At 40.0% G+C, this 20,313-nt stretch overlaps 3 protein-coding genes across 5 annotated transcripts in view; all 3 read left to right on the top strand.

Moving 5' to 3' along the window:
- syt2b (synaptotagmin IIb) overlaps positions 1-9,533 on the top strand; it is a 75,613-nt gene extending 66,080 nt beyond the window's left edge. For all 3 annotated transcript variants that reach the window (XM_072684828.1, XM_072684826.1, XM_072684827.1), the window contains exons 8-9: positions 119-252; positions 1,295-9,533. In XM_072684828.1, coding sequence (XP_072540929.1) covers positions 119-252; positions 1,295-1,510 — 350 coding nt within the window. In that variant the 3' untranslated portion in view covers positions 1,511-9,533. The remainder of the gene's footprint in view (positions 1-118; positions 253-1,294) is intronic.
- Positions 1-20,313, top strand: part of pltp (phospholipid transfer protein) — a 255,466-nt gene that overhangs the window by 113,441 nt on the left and 121,712 nt on the right. The window lies entirely within an intron of this gene.
- On the top strand, positions 14,921-19,723 carry manbal (mannosidase beta like). The gene is made up of 3 exons (XM_072683166.1): positions 14,921-15,059; positions 15,242-15,400; positions 18,925-19,723. Exons 2-3 carry the CDS (start codon positions 15,251-15,253, stop codon positions 19,036-19,038), a joined length of 264 nt encoding a protein of 87 aa, XP_072539267.1. The 5' UTR covers positions 14,921-15,059; positions 15,242-15,250; the 3' UTR covers positions 19,039-19,723.

The following is a 20,313-nucleotide window of genomic DNA, read 5'->3' as shown; positions in this document are numbered from 1 at the left end:
GAAACTGTATCTCGAAGTAAAACTCTAGCTAAATCTCTTCTGAATTGGTTCACTTTTTCTTATAGTGGAGGAGACAAGAAAATGTGCTGTACTTTGACACACTTTCAAAATTGCGCAGATCCATATGTGAAGATCCAGTTGCTTCAGAATGGCAAGCGTCTGAAGAAGAAAAAGACCACAGTGAAGAAGAACACGCTGAACCCATACTACAACGAGTCCTTCAGCTTTGAGATCCCATTGGAGCAGATGCAGGTATGCTACAGTATAAAAAGCATGAAAAGCAAGAGTCCAGAAATATTGGCAGGCTGAGGCCTGTCTGTGTTTTTCTTCTGTTCCTTTCAACTCCCAACACATACAGTTTGTGCCAGGCGACCAAGTGCTATTGATCTGTGGATTCCTAATGGTAGCTGGAAGACGGCTGGGGTTACGGTAGAATCTAAAAAAAGGTGGTCCGGGGGTCCTCACTGATTAAATGGGTTTGAATTTGGTTTAGTGAATTCTTCTTACATCTACTCAGATACAGGTCTTTAAGTACACTTAACAGAATACTGATGAAATTGATTTTTGCAAAATGTTAAATTTTAGTACTTCACTTAGATTTTTTGTTTTTTATTCCATTCTGTTTTGTTGCTGACAGCATCTGCATTGCTTTGTGACAGGACACATCACTAACTTCAGAGGTTTATTATTTCTATTCAGACCAAAGAAAGGAAGAAATGACTCCCAAATTTGACTTCTTATGTTAATAATAATAATAATTACTGAATACTGGAGGTACTAAGTGTATATATATATATATATGTGTATATATATATATATATATATATATATATATATATATATATATATATATATATATATACCATACAGTTCTGCATTGTAGATGAATACTAGTCAGCTTTATGAGGTAGTCACCTGAAATGGCTTTCAGTTACCATCAGTGTCTGGTCGAGAGTTAATCACTTAAATTTCTTGCCCTCTTAATGTGTTTGAGACCATCAGTTGTGTTCCGAAGAGGTAGAGTTGGTATACAGTGAATAGCCCTATTGAGTAATGTTCTAATCAATATTATGACAAGAACCACTCAACTAAGTAAGGAAAAATAACAGTACATCATTATTTGCAATACTAAGAAATGAAGGTCAGTCAATCTCAATGTCAATGTCAAAAATGGAGATCCTAGGTTTTTGCTTGACAGTTTTGTCACCCTGTATGTTATGAAGGTTGAGTGGTAATGTACTTCAAAGCAAGCAATCTTGAAGCATTTTAACACTGCCTTTGTTTCATAACCTAGAAAATCCTTGTGGTGGTCACCGTCTTTGACTACGACAAGATCGGTAAGAACGACGCCATTGGGAAGATCTTTATCGGAAGCAAGGCTTCAGGCACGGAGCTGAAGCACTGGTCTGACATGCTGGCCAACCCTCGACGCCCCATTGCCCAATGGCACACCCTCAAAGAGGAAGAGGACATAGACGCCACGCTGGCTGGTCTTTTCGCCAAGAAGTAATTCCACCTCCCTACAACTCGACTAACCAACTAACCGCTCCCCCCTCCCGAACCATCCACCCCGGCCACCACTGCATGAACCCTGAGCTCCTTCACATCTACACCAGATAATCACTGAGTATCCAGAATAATCTACTTGAAAAAGTAAACATCATTGCTGAATGTGAAAACTCCATGTGTCCATATATCCCTTTTCACCATGTAGTGTAAATGTACATGAGTAGAAGCATGGAGAGTTGGAGGGTTGGAGAAGACCGGGCTGTTTTTCAGATTGGACCTGTGCTCTAGCAGTAGAGGGATCTCTGCACCTGATGGAGGCATATGGCCTACATAACACAGACAGTAGCCATGACATGTTCACCTCTATTTACATCATTTACATCAACGTGATAAACTAAATTAAAAATTAGTACTATTGCATGTGAATCAATTATTAATGAGGGCAGCTGCAATGTGTAAGTAAGTAAGTAATTAAAATGGGACTACCTGAAGACATTCATCTGTTTGAATGGCACAGGAAAGGCGTCAGCCAGATATTAGAAATAGAGACATATGACATTTCATTTTTCATATTCACATTTTTCAGCATTAATCCAACCGTAATCAGCTGTTTTTCAGTCCTCGTATTAAGTTCAACGTTGAAAGGTGAAACGTAGCCTAGTTTTGTGGCTTAGCGGCCACTCATACTGGCTCTGTGAGCTGGCTCAGAGTGCCTGAATGAATATTTATTAAGTTATTAAATAATTTCTCTCACAAAAAGTGGTAAGTGGTTGTTATACTTAACACTTTTATGCCACATCATTCCCAATAGTCTGTTGTCTGTTGAGTTAAATGGTGTTCAAATAGCCTGTTTCTAATGGGCAACCACTTATCTTCACATTTTCACTTATGTTTATATATTTATATATATATATATATATGTATCACACATTTCCCAGGTTAAGCTACTGAAAATGTTACTGTAAGATGATGAATTGTTTACACAGTATATGAAATCCTTTTGGGTTGCTGGATTTGACTTGAACCTTCAGACTTGAGCTTTTAGACACATCTGAGAGTTGATTCTGTTCATGAGATGCTGAGCTAGACAGAGATTCAGGGCTGTAATTTGGGGAGCAATTTACAGCTCTGTGTTTATACACTGCTTTGAGCTAATGAGTTATGATAATAATGAGCTCCAGTATGATGTTGCATTACTCTTACATTGTAATTAAGTCCTGTAGACTATTTATTTATTTATTTATTTATCAGAGTCATACATATGCATAGTTATTAAAAAAAAAGAGAGAGAGAGTAGATTACTGTTTATTATATCACATAATCATAGCCAAACATGGACACTGATATCGCTCACATTCAGAACACTACCCATTTCAACAGACCCCCATTAACACTATAGAGAAATTGGCCGAGGACGCTTTGTGAGAACCAGCCAGTTGCCGTCTGTTGGTTTAGGGGTGAACTCTTTGGAAGCTTCTAATCCATTTTCCACATTTTGCATCCCGTTGCTGTATCACTCCTGCATTTTAATACCTCTGGTTAGTTCACTGCCTTGTTTGAAGCAAATGTACCTGCGTTCATTCGAACCCATTCAACACCACCCAGTCTCTCTTTTTGAAATGCCAAAGTAACAACGGAGGTTGAACACTGAGGGACACAGTTCACACAGGTCGGGGAGATGAGATGCTCATTGTCCCCTCCCCATTGGCTTACGCCAGAAGGACAAAACAATAAGGCGATAGGCAGCATTTAATCCAGTCCATTGGTGTGCACTTCTTTCCTCATACCCCTCTAACTGTGCTCTGTACATATGCATTGATCAACTTTGTTAATACAGCATGTACCTACGACCTTGATGTACATAGAAGCATGTTCTGAAGATAGAGCAGAATTATATTGTGTGTGTGTGTGGCACTTGTCATTTTGATAATAAAATGTAGAGGGAAAAATGCACAGACTGCACATTTTATTAAAATCCCAGAACGGGTGTAGGACTGAATGTAAATTTAGAGCTATAATAATAGAGTTGTTCAGGTTACCTTTTTTGCCAGAATCTGAGGAGTGCTACTGCGAGCTCAGTACTCAATCAGAGCACTTGTTTGTGGTTGTGTTTTTTATTTGTGTTGTAACACTGTAGTTGAAGGCTTCCTTCATAGGGACTTCATAACACATCCATAAGCATTTAACAACTTATAATAAAGCAATACTTGAGTGCTTATGAACATATTATGAAGGTAATTGCAATGTTCTTATGAGCTGCAGTGTGTTCAGTGACGTATATGACATTGTGTTGACATAAAGGGCCCTAATACAGATGTCATGAACATTTGTTCCGGTTATAACACTGTTATGAAGCTTCATTCCTAAGTTGCAATCGCACTTTCATGAACACCATATATCAGTTCTGTTAAAGTGTGTTAGAGACTTAAATCCAAGGGAAATGCTAGTCATGCTTAGACCTCTGCCAGTCATAACTGTGTAATAACTCAAACAAGGCCCTTATGTCAGTATATTGTTAGGGTCCTTATGTCCTTATGTCAGTACAATGATATTTACAATTCATTAAAAGTCTTGCAGTTAATAGCACAAGCTGTTAATAAGTCCACAAGTGTTGCTGTATAAATGAATTATTCAGTGCTTATGAACATCTTATGAAGGTAATTGCAATGTTCTTATGAGCTGCAGTGTGTTCAATGACGTATATGACATTGCATTGACATAAGGGCCTTAAGACAGATGTCATGGACATTTGTTTCAGTTATAACACTGTTATGAAGCTTCATTCCCAAGTGACAATAGAACTTTCAAGGCAGAGGCCCAGATATGAACGCCATATATCAGTTCTGTATATTTCTAGTGGGGTTAAAGTGTGTTAGAGACTTAAATCCAAGGGAAATGCTAATCATGCTTAGACCTCTGCCAGTCATAACTGTGTTATAACTCAAACAAGGCCCTTATGTCAGTATATTGTTAGGGTCCTTATGTCAGTACAATGATATTTACAATTCATTAAAGGATTGCAGTGAATAGCACAAGCTGGTCATAAGTTCTCAAGTGTTGCTTTATAAATGAGTTATTCAGTGCTTATGAACATCTTAGGAAGTCCATATGAAGGCGGCCTTCAAATAAAGTGTATCCTTCCCATCTGTCTCCTTATCCATGTTCTGAATGTGTTTTTTATTGTTCAGGCTGTATTCACTTGTTAATGTGTGTTCTTTTGTATTTGCTCAAGCCTAGTGATATTATTTGTCAGTTCTGGGTCTCTTACGTCTGCTACAGAGTAAGAAACCCTTGGTCAGAAGCCATATGTGAGGCTCTTTTCCACAATCCTTACAAAATCTGCACCTCAGTGGCTGCTAGAGATTAAAAAGAAACTGCATACGTACTTCCTTTTCATAAAGGACGTGAACAACAGACAATGTTCAGTGTAAAAAAGCTGTCTGTTGAAAGGCAGAGTAATGTTTTAGTTCTGTAAATGAACAGGGTGGGCTCAGGCCTCAGCCCCCCCAGACCCCTGGTTTCGCCAAAAGCTTCCTAGTCTTAAGACTGTCTGAACTGGTAGAGAGAGTGTTCAGTCTGATGCTCGCTCGACCACTTAAAAAGTCGTCTTTGTGCTAAGATGCTTTGGGGGCACCCGGCTCTGTTCAACAAGAGACAGGACTCCATTTCCACACACACACACACACACACATTGCTGGCGAGAGAGTATTAAGTGCACTAGTGCTAAGCTACCTTCACGTTTCCATCAGTGTAATCAGAAAGTAATTGGTTTAGCTTTCCTCATTAATCAGTATAATGCTTGCAACAAAAAAAATAAGATTAGTAGTTTATTACAAATCTAGTGACCCACAGGTAACAGTGGCATGATTTTATTATGCAATGTGTGTCTACGTCAATGTATGCCTGCGCGTGAGTGTATTTCTGTGTGTGTTTGGATGTGTGTGGGCATAAAAACGAAGCAGAAAACTCATAAGGTTTTTTTTTTTTTTTCTTGGATGGTTGGCCAGATGGCTAATAGATGATGTACCACCTGTCTAAAAGAATATGAGGAATATGTATCATTATAAATGATTAAAAACAAGAATGTCGTCTTCAAAGCCTGTTATCTAATGTTGTGATCCTTTGTTTTCCATTGCTAATCGAATGAATTGATTTGAATTAGAGTATACATTCATCAGTGTTGTACCTTTATGTGTGGGCCTTTTTTTTAATGTTTCAAGATACGAGGGCAGTTTAATGTGTGTTATATGGGAACAATGCTGTGATTAGCCTACTGTTAATATGATCTTATTGTTTTTTATATGGAGTTAGTATAAAGACTCTGTGGGTGATGCCTTTGGAATGGCCAGCTGTTGATAGGTTGATCAAGCTATACGGATTAGCAAAAATTAGACACTAGTTTTGTGAAATGCTACAATTATTGAACCGCAGTGTTTGGTTATTGTCGATTTATGCAGGGCAATGTTTTACGATTAACATGCTACGCTAGCAAGGCAACAAGATGATAACGAACATCCACCCACATCCACCATGCTAACATCAGCTCTGTTACACAACATCCGCCATGCTAACATCAGCTCTGTTACACAACATCCGCCATGCTAACATCAGCTCTGTTACACAACATCCACCATGCTAACATCAGCTCTGTTACACAACATCCGCCATGCTAACATCAGCTCTGTTACACAACATCCACCATGCTAACATCAGCTCTGTTACACAACATCCGCCATGCTAACATCAGCTCTGTTACACAACATCCGCCATGCTAACATCAGCTCTGTTACACAACATCCACCATGCTAACATCAGCTCTGTTACACAACATCCGCCATGCTAACCTCAGCTCTGTTACACAACATCCACCATGTTAACATCAGCTCTGTTACACAACATCCACCATGCTAACATCAGCTCTGTTACACAACATCCGCCATGCTAACATCAGCTCTGTTACACAACATCCGCCATGCTAACATCAGCTCTGTTACACAACATCCACCATGCTAACATCAGCTCTGTTACACAACATCCGCCATGCTAACATCAGCTCTGTTACACAACATCCGCCATGCTAACATCAGCTCTGTTACACAACATTCGCCATGTTAACATTAGCTCGGTTACAGATCAGCTTACCGAAGAGTTACCGAAGAGTTTGGATATACTCTATATCCACAATGACGATGTTAGCACTAGCTAACGTTAGCTCAGTTACATCGCATCAACTGAATTACTCTACATTCACGTTAGCTAGCCACTAAGCTAACATTTGCTAGGTTAGTCTTAGTTACACATCGCCTAAATTACTCCACATCCATCAAAATAACATTAGCTTGTTACACTATAGCTAATAAGCTAATGCACTAAGCTAACGTTAGGTGAGTTCCACATCATCTAGCTACTGAATTATTCCACATCCGCCATGTTAACATCAGCTCTGTTACACAACATCCGCCATGTTAACATCAGCTCTGTTACACAACATCCACCATATTAACATCAGCTCTGTTACACAACATCCACCATGCTAACATCAGCTCTGTTACACAACATCCGCCATGCTAACATCAGCTCTGTTACACAACATCCGCCATGCTAACATCAGCTCTGTTACACAACATCCACCATGTTAACATCAGCTCTGTTACACAACATTCGCCATGTTAACATTAGCTCTGTTACACAACATTCGCCATGCTAACATCAGCTCTGTTACACAACATTCGCCATGCTAACATCAGCTCTGTTACACAACATTCGCCATGTTAACATCAGCTCTGTTACACAACATTCGCCATGTTAACATTAGCTCTGTTACACAACATTCGCCATGTTAACATTAGCTCGGTTACAGATCAGCTGAGTTACCGAAGAGTTTGGATATACTCTATATCCACAATGACGATGTTAGCACTAGCTAACGTTAGCTCAGTTACATCGCATCAACTGAATTACTCTACATTCACGTTAGCTAGCCACTAAGCTAACATTTGCTAGGTTAGTCTTAGTTACACATCGCCTAAATTACTCCACATCCATCAAAATAACATTAGCTTGTTACACTATAGCTAATAAGCTAATGCACTAAGCTAACGTTAGCTGAGTTCCACATCATCTAGCTACAGAATTATTCCACATCCGCCATGCTAACATCAGCTCTGTTACACAACATCCGCCATGTTAACATTAGCTCTGTTACACAACATTCGCCATGCTAACATCAGCTCTGTTACACAACATCCACCATGTTAACATCAGCTCTGTTACACAACATTCGCCATGTTAACATTAGCTCTGTTACACAACATTCGCCATGCTAACATCAGCTCTGTTACACAACATTCGCCATGCTAACATCAGCTCTGTTACACAACATCCGCCATGTTAACATCAGCTCTGTTACACAACATCCGCCATGTTAACATCAGCTCTGTTACACAACATTCGCCATGTTAACATCAGCTCTGTTACACAACATTCGCCATGTTAACATTAGCTCTGTTACACAACATTCGCCATGCTAACATCAGCTCTGTTACACAACATTCGCCATGTTAACATTAGCTCTGTTACACAACATTCGCCATGTTAACATTAGCTCTGTTACACAACATCCGCCATGCTAACATTAGCTTGGTTACAGATCAGCTGAGTTACCGAAGACTTTGGATATACTCTATATCCACAATGACGATGTTAGCACTAGCTAACGTTAGCTCAGTTACATCGCATCAACTGAATTACTCTACATTCACATTAGCTAGCCACTAAGCTAACATTTGCTCAGTTAAACTAGATCAACTCAATTACTCCACATCTGCGTGCTAACGTTAGCACAAGTTCTGATGAGCGACATCTTAGTTACACATTGCCTTAATTACTCCACATCCATCAAAATAACATTAGCTTGTTACACTATAGCTACTAAGCTAATGCACTAAGCTAACGTTAGCTGAGTTCCACATCATCTAGCTACTGAATTACTCCACATCCACCATGCTAACGTTAGTTTAGCGCAATTAAATGGCATCCACCAAGCTATGGTTAGTGCAGTTACAGGACGAAAAATACATCAAATAACAGTGAATAATAATGTTTGAAATTTTGACCAAAACAAAGCAAAATTGTCCTACAAGCTAAACTTTCCGTGAAGCTCGTCCAACCTAGCAAGACTAGCCAGCTGTTCAGGCATCAAAGAAAGTATGCGAAGCCAAGGTGTAGGTCTACATCGCAATGTCTTTTTGTGTGGTCTTCTTCACCCTGAACGTCTTGTTTTCTGCAGTCTGAGGTCACGACCCAAGCGTTTGGTCTCTGGTACGGTTGCTCTAATGTGCCGTGTGCATTTTTCAGTTCTTTTCGAGCTGCCTTGGACTTTTTAATGCCGCTGCTTAGGACTGCTTCTGTGTGTGTCGTGAGCCTACGTTGCAATAGGACCAACGCAGAATCAAAAGAAATGTCTTCATGTTTCTTCTTCTGTGACCATGATTGAAAAAGCTGCAGGGGCTCTTTGCTCCCCTGCCAAGCAGACAACAAAATCCCAGTCTTCCCTGGGACACTGTGGATGCCAGCGACTGGCCCCATTCCCCAGTTTCAGACATTTGATTCCACCACCTGTCAGAACCATGTCAATCGCAGAGACCTTTTGCCGATGCAATACTGCCGACACTGCTGCTTACTAACATGAACCTAACACACTTCCCCGCGCTCATCTTCACCGTGGCACCAAGTAAAGACTTTTTTTCCCCAAAGAACTGCTCGCCCTCCCCCCCTTTTTTGTCTCGTGTAGAGGTACCTGTATCAGTGATTCCTTTTGTGGATGCTTTGGCATGCTTTACCTTCTCTTACAGAGGAACACATTTGCCACTGGAAAATAAGCCTTTGCTACTCCTGTAGCTTATTGTAGCTTATTGTCATCCTGTAAACCATAAATGTCAAAAATGTCAAGAGATACCAACCACTGAAAAAAGGCTACATGCAGATTCATCCATTGGTTACCGACTAGCAAATCATATGAAATAAAGGCCTTTTAAATATCTTTGTGTGCAGTGCTCTGCTTTATTTATATTATTTTTATATATATTTTTTTAAATCATGCTTTATTTCTGTTAGAGCCCATGTCAGACAAAAGTGTGTTTTTTCTTTTGAAATAAATTTGTAAAGTTTTTTTTAATAATTTATCTTTAATATAATAATATAAAATAATATATTTAATTATTTAAATGTATTTAAATAATTAAATATATTGATTTAATAATACATTTAAATATATTTATACCCAATTGTAAAAGCCAATTACACAATCCCCATTTATGTGAACTACCACCATTCACCAGCAGTGCCTCCAACACTAAGGGGGTCAATTTAACCAATAACCCAGCAAACATTTTGGTGCCCACTTGGTGACACAACTTTGTCACCATTGGAAAATGGTTGTGTAAACATTAATTTTGATGAAATCAAATACATGGAAAATGTCGACATGTCTGAAATGGGCCCTTTAATGTAAGGCCTTTAAGCCTAAGTAATAAAGATTAGTAAGAGTAATAAACGATTGTACAGCACCTACATGAAAAGGTAATTCTCAGTGATACAATATATTCCACATTCACTGTGTCCAAAAGTTTTCAGACACCCTTTTTTAATCAATGGATTCGGCTACACCCATTGCTGGTACCGGCATTTGGTAGTGCACACACTGCCGGTATACTGTACTGTACACTCTTACAAAGGGTTCTTTAAGGGTCCTTTAGTGAAGACTACGGTTATATATACTGTAGAACCCTGACAACCCAACAAACAAAGTTAGTCAGAGAACCCTTCCTCAGTACTATAAAGAACCATTTTGCCTAGCCTGAAGAAAAGCACTGATGGAAGAATGGGACACTCACACTTGAGTCTTGAGTCATGGCCAAGGCCGAGAAACAACTAAAGGGGTATTAAGGCCACCAGCATTGGAGGTGTGGAACTGCATTCGCTGGGGTGATCATCCAAAACTTTTGAAATGAGTTGAAGTGGCTTATGCGAGCCAAAGCTAATCATCCAGCATCAGAACCTGACTTCATTAATGCTCTTGAGGCTGATCGCAATCAAATCCTCACACAGTAGAGGCTGTTTCTGCTGCAAATTAGATACAACTTATTATTAAAACTCCTTGATTTTAGAAGAGATGTTGGTTGGACGAGCAGGTGTCCACAAACTATTGGACATATAATGTCTTTGAGAAGCAGTTCATAAATCTGACAAACTAGTCAGAGGCAAGTAGGACACAAGTATTGGGACACCTGCTTATTCATTGTTTCTTCTAAAATCAAGGGTATTTAAAAAGTTTATCCTGCTTTTGTTGGAGTAACTGTCTCTACTGTCCAGAGAAGAACGCTTTCTACTAGATTTTGGAGCATTGCTATGAGGATTTGATTGCATCAACAAGTGTTAGTGAGGTCAGGATGTTGGATGATCACCATCCCACCTTATACCCAACTTTCCAACTCATCCCAAAAGTATTGGATGGAGCACCATCCATCACTCCAGAGAACACAGTTCTTCCACTGCTCCACAGCCCAATGCTGGAGTGCTTTATACCTCTTTAGGCCACACCTGGTATTAGGCAGCATGGTGCCAGTAGGTTCATGGTTATCTGCTCCAGAGAGTCTACTATTATTTAGTAGTCTGGAAGAACAGAAACTGTGCTCAGTAATGACAAATTGTTTAAAATCAAATCTCTATTAATATTTATGATTCTTCTCAATTTGCCGTGCAAATTCTGGCATGTTTGTTCCACCCTCTGGAGATGAGATGATCTTCTACTGAACATGAAAAGAAGAGTAGAGTGATATAATGCTAACAGGCATTAACTATTGTAGTCAACTACTACACTGATCAGCTATAAGATTAGCACTAAATACATTATAAGATTATTAAATGATAATTTTAGCCTAATACTGAGTAGGTCTGCCTTGTGCCACCACAAGAGATCTTCAAGGCATGGACTTCTCAAGACCTCTGAAGGCATCCTGTGGTATCTGGCACCAAGATATCAGCAGCAGATCCTTTAAGTCCTGTAAGTTGTGTTGAGGTGGGGCCTTCATGGATCACATCCATGAACCTTAGGTGCCCATTACCCCAAGTTGTCCTTTCTTGAACCACTGCCTGCTGTTAACTCCAAAAACCTCCAAAAACGAACTGCTCACTTGCTGCCTAATATGTAGATCTCAGAACCCCTGACAGATAGATCCTAGCCACTGTAGATGAAGATAATCAATGTTTTTCACTTTACCTGGTACTAATGTTATGGCTGATCGGTGTACATATTTATTATTATTACACACATATCTTTAAACAAACTTAATTTTGAGCTTGAAATTGACAATGATCATTAAATAGTCAGTAATGTCAATAATTGTTCAGTAATGTCATTAAACCAGTGACCCTCTAGTAAAACAACTAAGCTATCAAGCTAACAATAGTTAATCCTATCAGTCTCACATCAAGAGCTCAGAAAAGCAGAAAATACAGTATATTTAAATATTTATATATTTAATATTTTAATATTTTAATGTCTTATTTTTTAAATATTTATATATTTATATAGTTATATATTTAATATTTATAATATTTTTACTTGAAATAAAACACATCTGGTCACTTTATTCGTCTTGAGTATCAGGATCATATCTGGATAAGGTCAAGCCACATAAACATGCTGAAAGAGTGAACGCACCAAAGACCAGATCCTAATCCCATCACTCGAACCACTTCAGGAGGAGGTCTGAGACACATTTGAGCCTCATGTTATAGCAGTGTAAACACAACTGTCTCTATAAGATCCATTCAACAGTATGTCACTTTGCATGTGATCCGTGCCTGTGAAGAAGACAATCATGGAGGACAATAGTAAAATGACAAAATTCTGAATTTTTAAAGACAGCAACCACCTTTAGCACAGCATAGGAAGAGGCTGAGCGGATTTCTGCATATTCTGTCCCACACAGCAATCAGATTTCAGCCTGACTAACCGGAGACGCCGACAATCTTACATGAAGTGCTCAGGTGTAACTGGGGTTTTTAACCTATAAAGGACAATGTTCCCCATTAGCTTTGATTTCTGTCCCAGGTAAGGACAGTTATGTCTGATAAGCATAAACATCCCCATCCTAATGTTTACCATGACATCATTTCTGTGAGGTCATTCATTCATCTGTTTCTTGTTGCTAGGGATGTATATTGCTCTGAATCTCTCGTAGAGTTTATTACCATAACTTTCTGGGCCAATTTACAAATATGTCACAGTCATTATTTGATGCTCCCAGATAGCCACCGTGTCCAATCAGAGCGGCAGGCAATGTACTTTTCTGGATAAACAGCCTCAAGCTGATCGTGAATTCCCAGTTTCTGCTGCGGCTGTTAGCAATGTTCCCGAGCAATGTGAGGAGCACTGTAAAAACTACAGGGCTGCAAGTCCAGGGTTGAGCCTGTGGGGTCATCTGTTGGGTTAGTTTTCCACAGTGCCGGGGAGTTTCGCATAGCCCAGTGTCTGAGTTACTGACTATGTCGCAGTAATGACTCTGCCAAGTGGGTAATTATCAGTATTACTCAACAGCAGAATAATTAGCAGCACCTGAGGAAGCTGATTAAAACAGAGGCAGGTCAATATCTCTTTTTTAGAATTGGTAACTAAACTTTAATAGACTATGCTATACAGAGACAAAAGTATTGGGACACCTGCTCATTCATTGTTTCGTCTGAACTCAAGAGTATTAAACAAGAGTGGTTGGAGTAACTGACTCTACTGTCCAGGGAAGAAGGCATTCTACTAGATTTTGAATGAGCATTGCTGTGAGGATTTGATTGATGCATTCAGCAGCGAGTGACCTAATGAGGTCAGGATGTTGGATGATGATCACCACCCCACCTTATCATCAACTCCCCAACTCAGGCCAAAATGTATTGGATGGAGAACCAACAATCTTTGCAGAGAACACAGTTCCGCTGCTCCACAGCTTGATGCTGGGGGTCTTTAAGCCCTCTATAAAGCCCTCTAGCCCACATCTTTAATTAAGCAGCATGGTGCCTATAGGTTCATGATTATCTGTTTCAGAGAGTCCTATTCTATTGGCACTACTTCTCTACAGTGACTAGACAAGCTGTGTGTGTGTGCATTTGCACATCTGTGTCAGAAATTTGTGCAAAAAAGCTGAATGCATTCATTAAAATGGGTGTCCATAAACATTTGGACACTGTTGATGTTGGGGACTTGCATGCGTGGAACATGGGCTAGGTGGGTTCCAGGTGGGAATAGGCTCTGAGTGGGTTTGTACATACTTACATGGGCCCCATCGTTACAGTCCACCCTAGTCTCCCAAGCTTAACCTCTAGTGGCTGCATCACTGACCCTGGTGTGCATCCATATGTGGGGCCAACATGAACAGCTTTCTGGTTCAGAAAAGGAAAATAATACACAAAGCAACTTTAAATGGGGAACTCGGATCTCAGATGATTCAACATGTGTGTGGGTGTGTGTGTGTATATATATATATACACACACACACACACACACACACACACACACTGGGTATATATGTATAACAGATATAGACTTTTGAACAGTGCAAAGTTGATTTTAAGCTTATTCTAAAAATGATTTCCTGTTATAGGATGTGGGGATCATATTAAAAAGCAATATCATCCCTTCCAATACAATCCCCTTGTATATGGGAATATATTTACATTATAAATTTGATTCATTTAAGGTATTATTCCTATATATATATATATATATATATATATATATATATATATATATATATATATATATATATATATATTCTTAAACAACTTAAGAACCAAGACGACAAATACAACTCAGTGCGGGTTAAAGCAACTTTAAATGGGGAACTCAGATGACTCAACATGTGTGTGGGTGTGTGTTTATATATATATATATATATATATATATATATATATATATATATATATATATATATATATATATATATACACACACACACACACACACACACTGGGTATATATGTATAACAGATATAGACTTTTGAACAGTGCAAAGTTGATTTTAAGCTTATTCTAAAAATGATTTCCTGTTATAGGATGTGGGGATCATATTAAAAAGCAATATCATCCCTTCCAATACAATCCCCTTGTATATGGGAATATATTTACATTATAAATTTGATTTATCTAAGGTATTATTCTTAGTGGCATATTTATTAGTTTATAGTTTTAGCATAACTAATTTACAATGAAATATAACCACTAGGGACTAATTTAAGCATTTAAAAAATAATATCTAAAAAAATAATTTGATTTATTTCAGTGAAAATCCATAAACTTGACGTGGCAGCTGCTGCGGGGTTTGGCGTGGGGACCCGGTTCCGCTCCTCGCCGGTAGGTGTCAGTGTGGGACCCCCGCTGAACTACAGAGCGAGAGGGAAACAAAGGACATGTCCGAGTAGGAAATCAGCCAAAGACTACAAATATCGACATTAAGGTGATACAGGACTGTCTGGGCAGGAGCTTACTGCGTTCAAATGTGAGTAATACGACGTTTGTGTTCATGTAAACAACGGCTTGTGTGTCTTGCCTACACTGGTCCTTATAGCTGACGAGCTTAGCCTAGCCTGGCCTGGCCTGGCCTGGCCTGGCTCACTACTGTCCTCTGAAGTCTGTCCCGTCTTATTAACACTGCTGTCTCCATCATTTCTGTCCCTGCAGAGAGACATCATGTCAGGAGACCTGGATCTCTCCCCGCCTGAAGTTCCCGAGCCCACCTTATTTGAGGGTCTCCTGCGTTATGGCCTCTTTCTTGGGGCAATTTTCCAGCTTGTCTGCATTTTAGCCATTATTCTACCCACCTCCAAGAGCCATGAGCAGGTACTGTCAGCAGGGGCTTATAGAGAGGCTTAAAGGTGCTCCCTGTTCAGCAGTGTTGGGCTCAATTTCATCTTATGACTGAATTAAGTTCTGACCCAAATGTGGAGCTGAATAAGAACCTGGACCTGTTTAGACTAGGGTGTGAAAACAGCTGCTGGGGTTAGGCTGTAAAGGGGCTGGTGAATCCTCATTACCAGTATAATTAGGCACACAGGTTTGGTTACGAGGTGATTTCCCAGGCCCTAATGCTGGCCTGCATGTGCAGTACTGTGCAAAAAGCAAAGACGAGCCTTTATTTGTGTAATTTCCCAGTAATTCGCACATTCTGTTATTCCATTTTCAGCTTGTAGGGCTGTGTATCTGTAGGGGGTAGATTTTGGGGTATTTTAGGTGCACACCTTGCATGGGTAGAGCAGCCGCTCTCAGCGGTTAGAGCGCCGGGATATCGATAACAGGTTGTGGGTTCGATTCCCGGGCTCGGCAAGCTGCCACTGTTGGGCCCTTGAGCAAGGCCCTTTACCCTCTCTGCTCCCCAGGCGCTGGAGTTGGCTGCCCACCGCTCTGGGAGTGTGTGTGTGTACTCACTGCCCCTAGTTCACTAGTGTGTGTGTGTGCGCGTGCGCGTGTGTGTGTGTGTGTGTGTGTGTTCACTACCACAGATGGGTTAAATGCGGAGGACACATTTCGCTGTACAGTGACAAATACGTGCACCTTTCCCTTTTGGGTCTTAGGAGTCCCACCTTCTCTGAATCTTTTTTTTAATCTTGGATCTAAAAAGATTGGATCTAAGAATCCACTTGCAGAATGGAACATCAAAGGAAAATGAGGAGAGAAAAACTAGTTTTAAAGATTAAAAAAAAGATTCAGAGAAGGTGGGACTCCTAAGACCCAAAAGGTAAAGGTGCACGTATTTGTCACTGTACAGCGAAATGTGTCCTCCGCATTTAACCCATCTGTGGTAGTGAACACACACACACGCGCACACACACACACACACACACACACACACACACACACACTAGTGAACTAGGGGCAGTGAGTATACACACACACACACACACACACACACACACACACCCAGAGCGGTGGGCAGCCAACTCCAGCGCCTGGGGAGCAGAGAGGGTAAAGGGCCTTGCTCAAGGGCCCAACAGTGGCAGCTTGCCAAGCCCGGGAATCGAACCCACAACCTGTTATCAATATCCCGGGGCTCTAACCGCTGAGAGCGGATGCTCTACCCATGCAAGGTGTGCACCTAAAATACCCCCAAATCTACCCCCTACAGATACACAGCCCTACAAGCTTTTTTATCCTTCAGCTCATACGAGCGAGGACAAACCTAAGCCCCCCTCTCCACCCATTAGATCTGAAACATGCACCGGTGCTTGTGTCTGTCCTTCCATTGCAAGAAGACTCAGCTCAGTGTTTTGGGTCTGAAAGGATGTGCAGCTGATAAAGAAATTACCTACTGGGGTAAAAACATAAGAACACCCCAGACATCAGCATCATTGAATGTATTTGGGATGGTGAGAAGCAGGCTTTTAAGACTAAGAGCTTTGGAGTTGTGGAAAAGACACTTAAAAGATACTGAAAAAAACAAGTAACTTTTACTTAATGTCTGGTTTTAACTTGAAATCCTGAATGAAGAATGCTGGTCTATAAAGACTGTACTTTTGCACAGTACTGCACTAATGTATTCTAATAATTATTGTATCTAATAATTATTACTGGGGCAGTCATTTGATAAATACACAGACATTTGCACCACACTCCTCCCTGCTCTCCTCTCATTAGTAGATTATATAACCTGGCTAGTCAGCATTTTTCTTTCTTTCCAATTTTGCTCAACATATCTTGAATATCAGTCTTGTCTATATCGGAGTGTATCGGTGCGCCCCTAGCTTCGTGTGGTCTGAATGAGGTGTACGTTACAAGTAATAATTGTAATAATTTTAACATTTACATTTAAGGCATTTGGCAAACGCTCTTATCCAGAGCGACTTACGAAAGTGCTTTAATATTTACCCAAGAAAAACCTCAGCTAGTTAGAATAGACTAACAATTTAAAGATCCTCTAAGTTTAGACTCTGCTAAACACAAGTCAGTAAGGAGACCACTCTGCTATTCACCTTAGTACTCTCTGAAGAGGTGGGTCTTCAGTCTGCGTTTGAAGACAGCGAGCAACCCGGCCGTTCAGACACCCAGGGCGAGTTCGCTCCACCACTTCGGTGCAGGACAGAGAAAAGCCTGGACGCTTGTCTTCCGTGGATCTTAAAGGATGGCGGGTCGAGCCGAGCCGCACTTGAAGCTCGAAGGGCTCTTGGTGCGGATCGGCTTTTGACCATTGCCATCAAGTACGGAGGGGCTGGCTGGTCCGTTCTTGGCTTTGTAGGCCAGCGTAATGGTTTTGAATCTGATGCAGGCAGCAGCTACAAGAAGCCAGTGAAGGGAACGCAGCAGTGAAATGACATGGCTGGCTCCCACCTGGTAGCAGAAAAAAAGTAGAGATGGAACAATCGATGGGTTTTGTTTTATCCAAAACCTGCGATCGGCCCATATTTCTCTAATCAGCTGATCCTGAGAGCCAGTCATGTCATATTAGCGAGTTCTGGATTACAGCAGTTCCTCTGTCGCAGGACGCTGCAGTTTTCTCTAATGAGCTTCAGCAGCTCATTAAAACCTGTGTTGTACTAATCTCCCTGTGCTGGATCTACTCCATCAGTCTGAGATGTTATTTCTCTATTACCTCACTGAGCCATTAAGTATCTGAACCCAGCAGAGCCAGCAAACACCACTAAGCGCACAAAGCAGCAACAGTTGGAAAGCTGAAGGAGTCACGTCCAAAGTGATTGAGTTTTTAGCCCTAGATAAGCAGCCCTTTTCGGCTGGGTTTCCATCTGTGGAAGTGCAGTTCAGCATGGGAAATTACTAGTCTCTCTCACTCAGCTGGGGTTCGGTCTTCCACAGTGTTTTAACTAAATGTGGTTGATTCCAAAAAGTAAAGTACATTACATTACAGAAGCCCTGTATGATTGTGAAAAGGTACATGTGGCATCCTGCCCTGCCCTCGATCAGTATTGGCGATCGACTGATTTTACTGAAAGACAGTCTGATATCTGTATCGTTCCCCAAAACACTGTGTAAAATAATTAGTTTGTCCTGCATGTTCACATTTCCACACCTTATGGGAAGACGAAGAATCTGGCATCAGTTAAGCTGTAGGTGTATATTCTAAAACGACTGAGAAGGCTGTTGAACATCAAAAGCTATTATTGACATAGATATGTCGTCTCAAAGTGATCCTAAATGAACAGATATTTAAATATACTTGGATGAAATCGAATAATATTGACTTAATTGGTCTATATATCATCCATATCTAATATGGTAGGGCTAGCCACACCCGATTTTCACTCCCCTTCACAGTTATGTAAGTGTGATGTGACTATAGCAGTGGCTGGTTTTGACTCTTCTCACAGATTCTTAATCTGATTTGTATCTAATCAATACTTCTTTTGTTGTTACAGGAAGAGACTGCAGAGCCAGCTGACACCAAAGGTTCTGAACAGAGCAAAAAGCCAAAGGCACCGATACAGCAGATGCGACAGAAACCAAAAAAGGAGAGCAAGAAGAAGAGATAAAGCTCTTGGGTTTTGGTATGAGTGTGCCAGTCAGTGTGAACGTGAATCTCTCAGCAGAAACGGACTGTTTGAGCTGCATCATGGACTATCAAATCTAAACATCAAACGCAAAGTCTTCAACGTTTCATATTAGAATAAATATCTGCTAGTATTACTAGATCATTACCACCATTATTGTCTTTAAAAATAATTAATTAATACATTAATAAATGTGCCAGATGGTTCTTTGGTTGATGCCGCAGATGATTTTACACTTTTGGTTTCATGAGAACTAGGTTTGTGGTAGTGATGTGTGAGGATATAAAGGTCTTTTAAACCTTTTAGACCTTTTAAAGGTCTAAAAAAAACTGTTAATGTACAGGTTCTTTACCAATTTAAAGGTTCTTCACATGTACACATTACAAACATGGTTCTTTATGGCTGTTCTATGACCTAGCTTTAGGAACCATAAGAAGCACCATTATTTTTTGTGTGCTGAATGTTTTCTAACAGTCGGTTCATTTATTAACTCACTTCAGTCACAACTTCCATGAGTATTTTTCACTTTTGAAGTCATGAAAGACTTTGTTTTTTATTATTATTATTATTACTATATTGCACATTATGAGTCTTTCTGTTTTCTGTCTTTCTGTTTTTGTACTTATTATGTGCTTCATAATAAACTGAACATTCTGTTCCCTGTCTAGTAATCTGATCTTTTCTATATATAGCCATGGAAAGTTTATCTGTTAGTTAATGATCACCTCCCTTTTTCTTTTTTCAACAAGGTTTCATTAAAGGGCCGATATCATGGGATGCCGGGTTGTCTTCACCGTTTTTTTCTTTCTTTGTGTTTGTGAAGAGACTCAAATCATATATAAAAGCTAATGTTGCGATACGGGCCATTTGAAAATAATTCAGTAATTTGTTAATTAATCATTTGAGGTCATTTACATGCATCAGCTTTGGAAGCACAGCAGTCTGTTTAATTGTAAGTGATTAGGAGCAGTTGGAGTACTGTCACTTCATAATGAATAATGACTGGCTTTGGTACACAACATGAGTAAGAGGTCCTCGGGGTAGGATAAAAAATGCAAGAAAAATGATTAATTTACTAATCATAAGAAGCACCAATTTAACCATACACACTTAATATGTCAACCTTGCATCTCCTTTTCTAAAAGCATTTGAATCTGGAAGTTGTTCTTTACCAAGTGTCCCATTCACTTGAAGAATGGACCAATAGAAATGCTCTGAAATGACTTCAAATACAATCCTACATTGACTTAAGGGGCT

The sequence above is a fragment of the Salminus brasiliensis genome, chromosome 7, assembly GCF_030463535.1.
Source record: "Salminus brasiliensis chromosome 7, fSalBra1.hap2, whole genome shotgun sequence".
In the NCBI taxonomy this organism is placed as follows: domain Eukaryota; kingdom Metazoa; phylum Chordata; class Actinopteri; order Characiformes; family Bryconidae; genus Salminus; species Salminus brasiliensis.
Note: the sequence above shows the minus strand (reverse complement) of the source record. Positions and strands in the feature narration are given on the sequence as shown.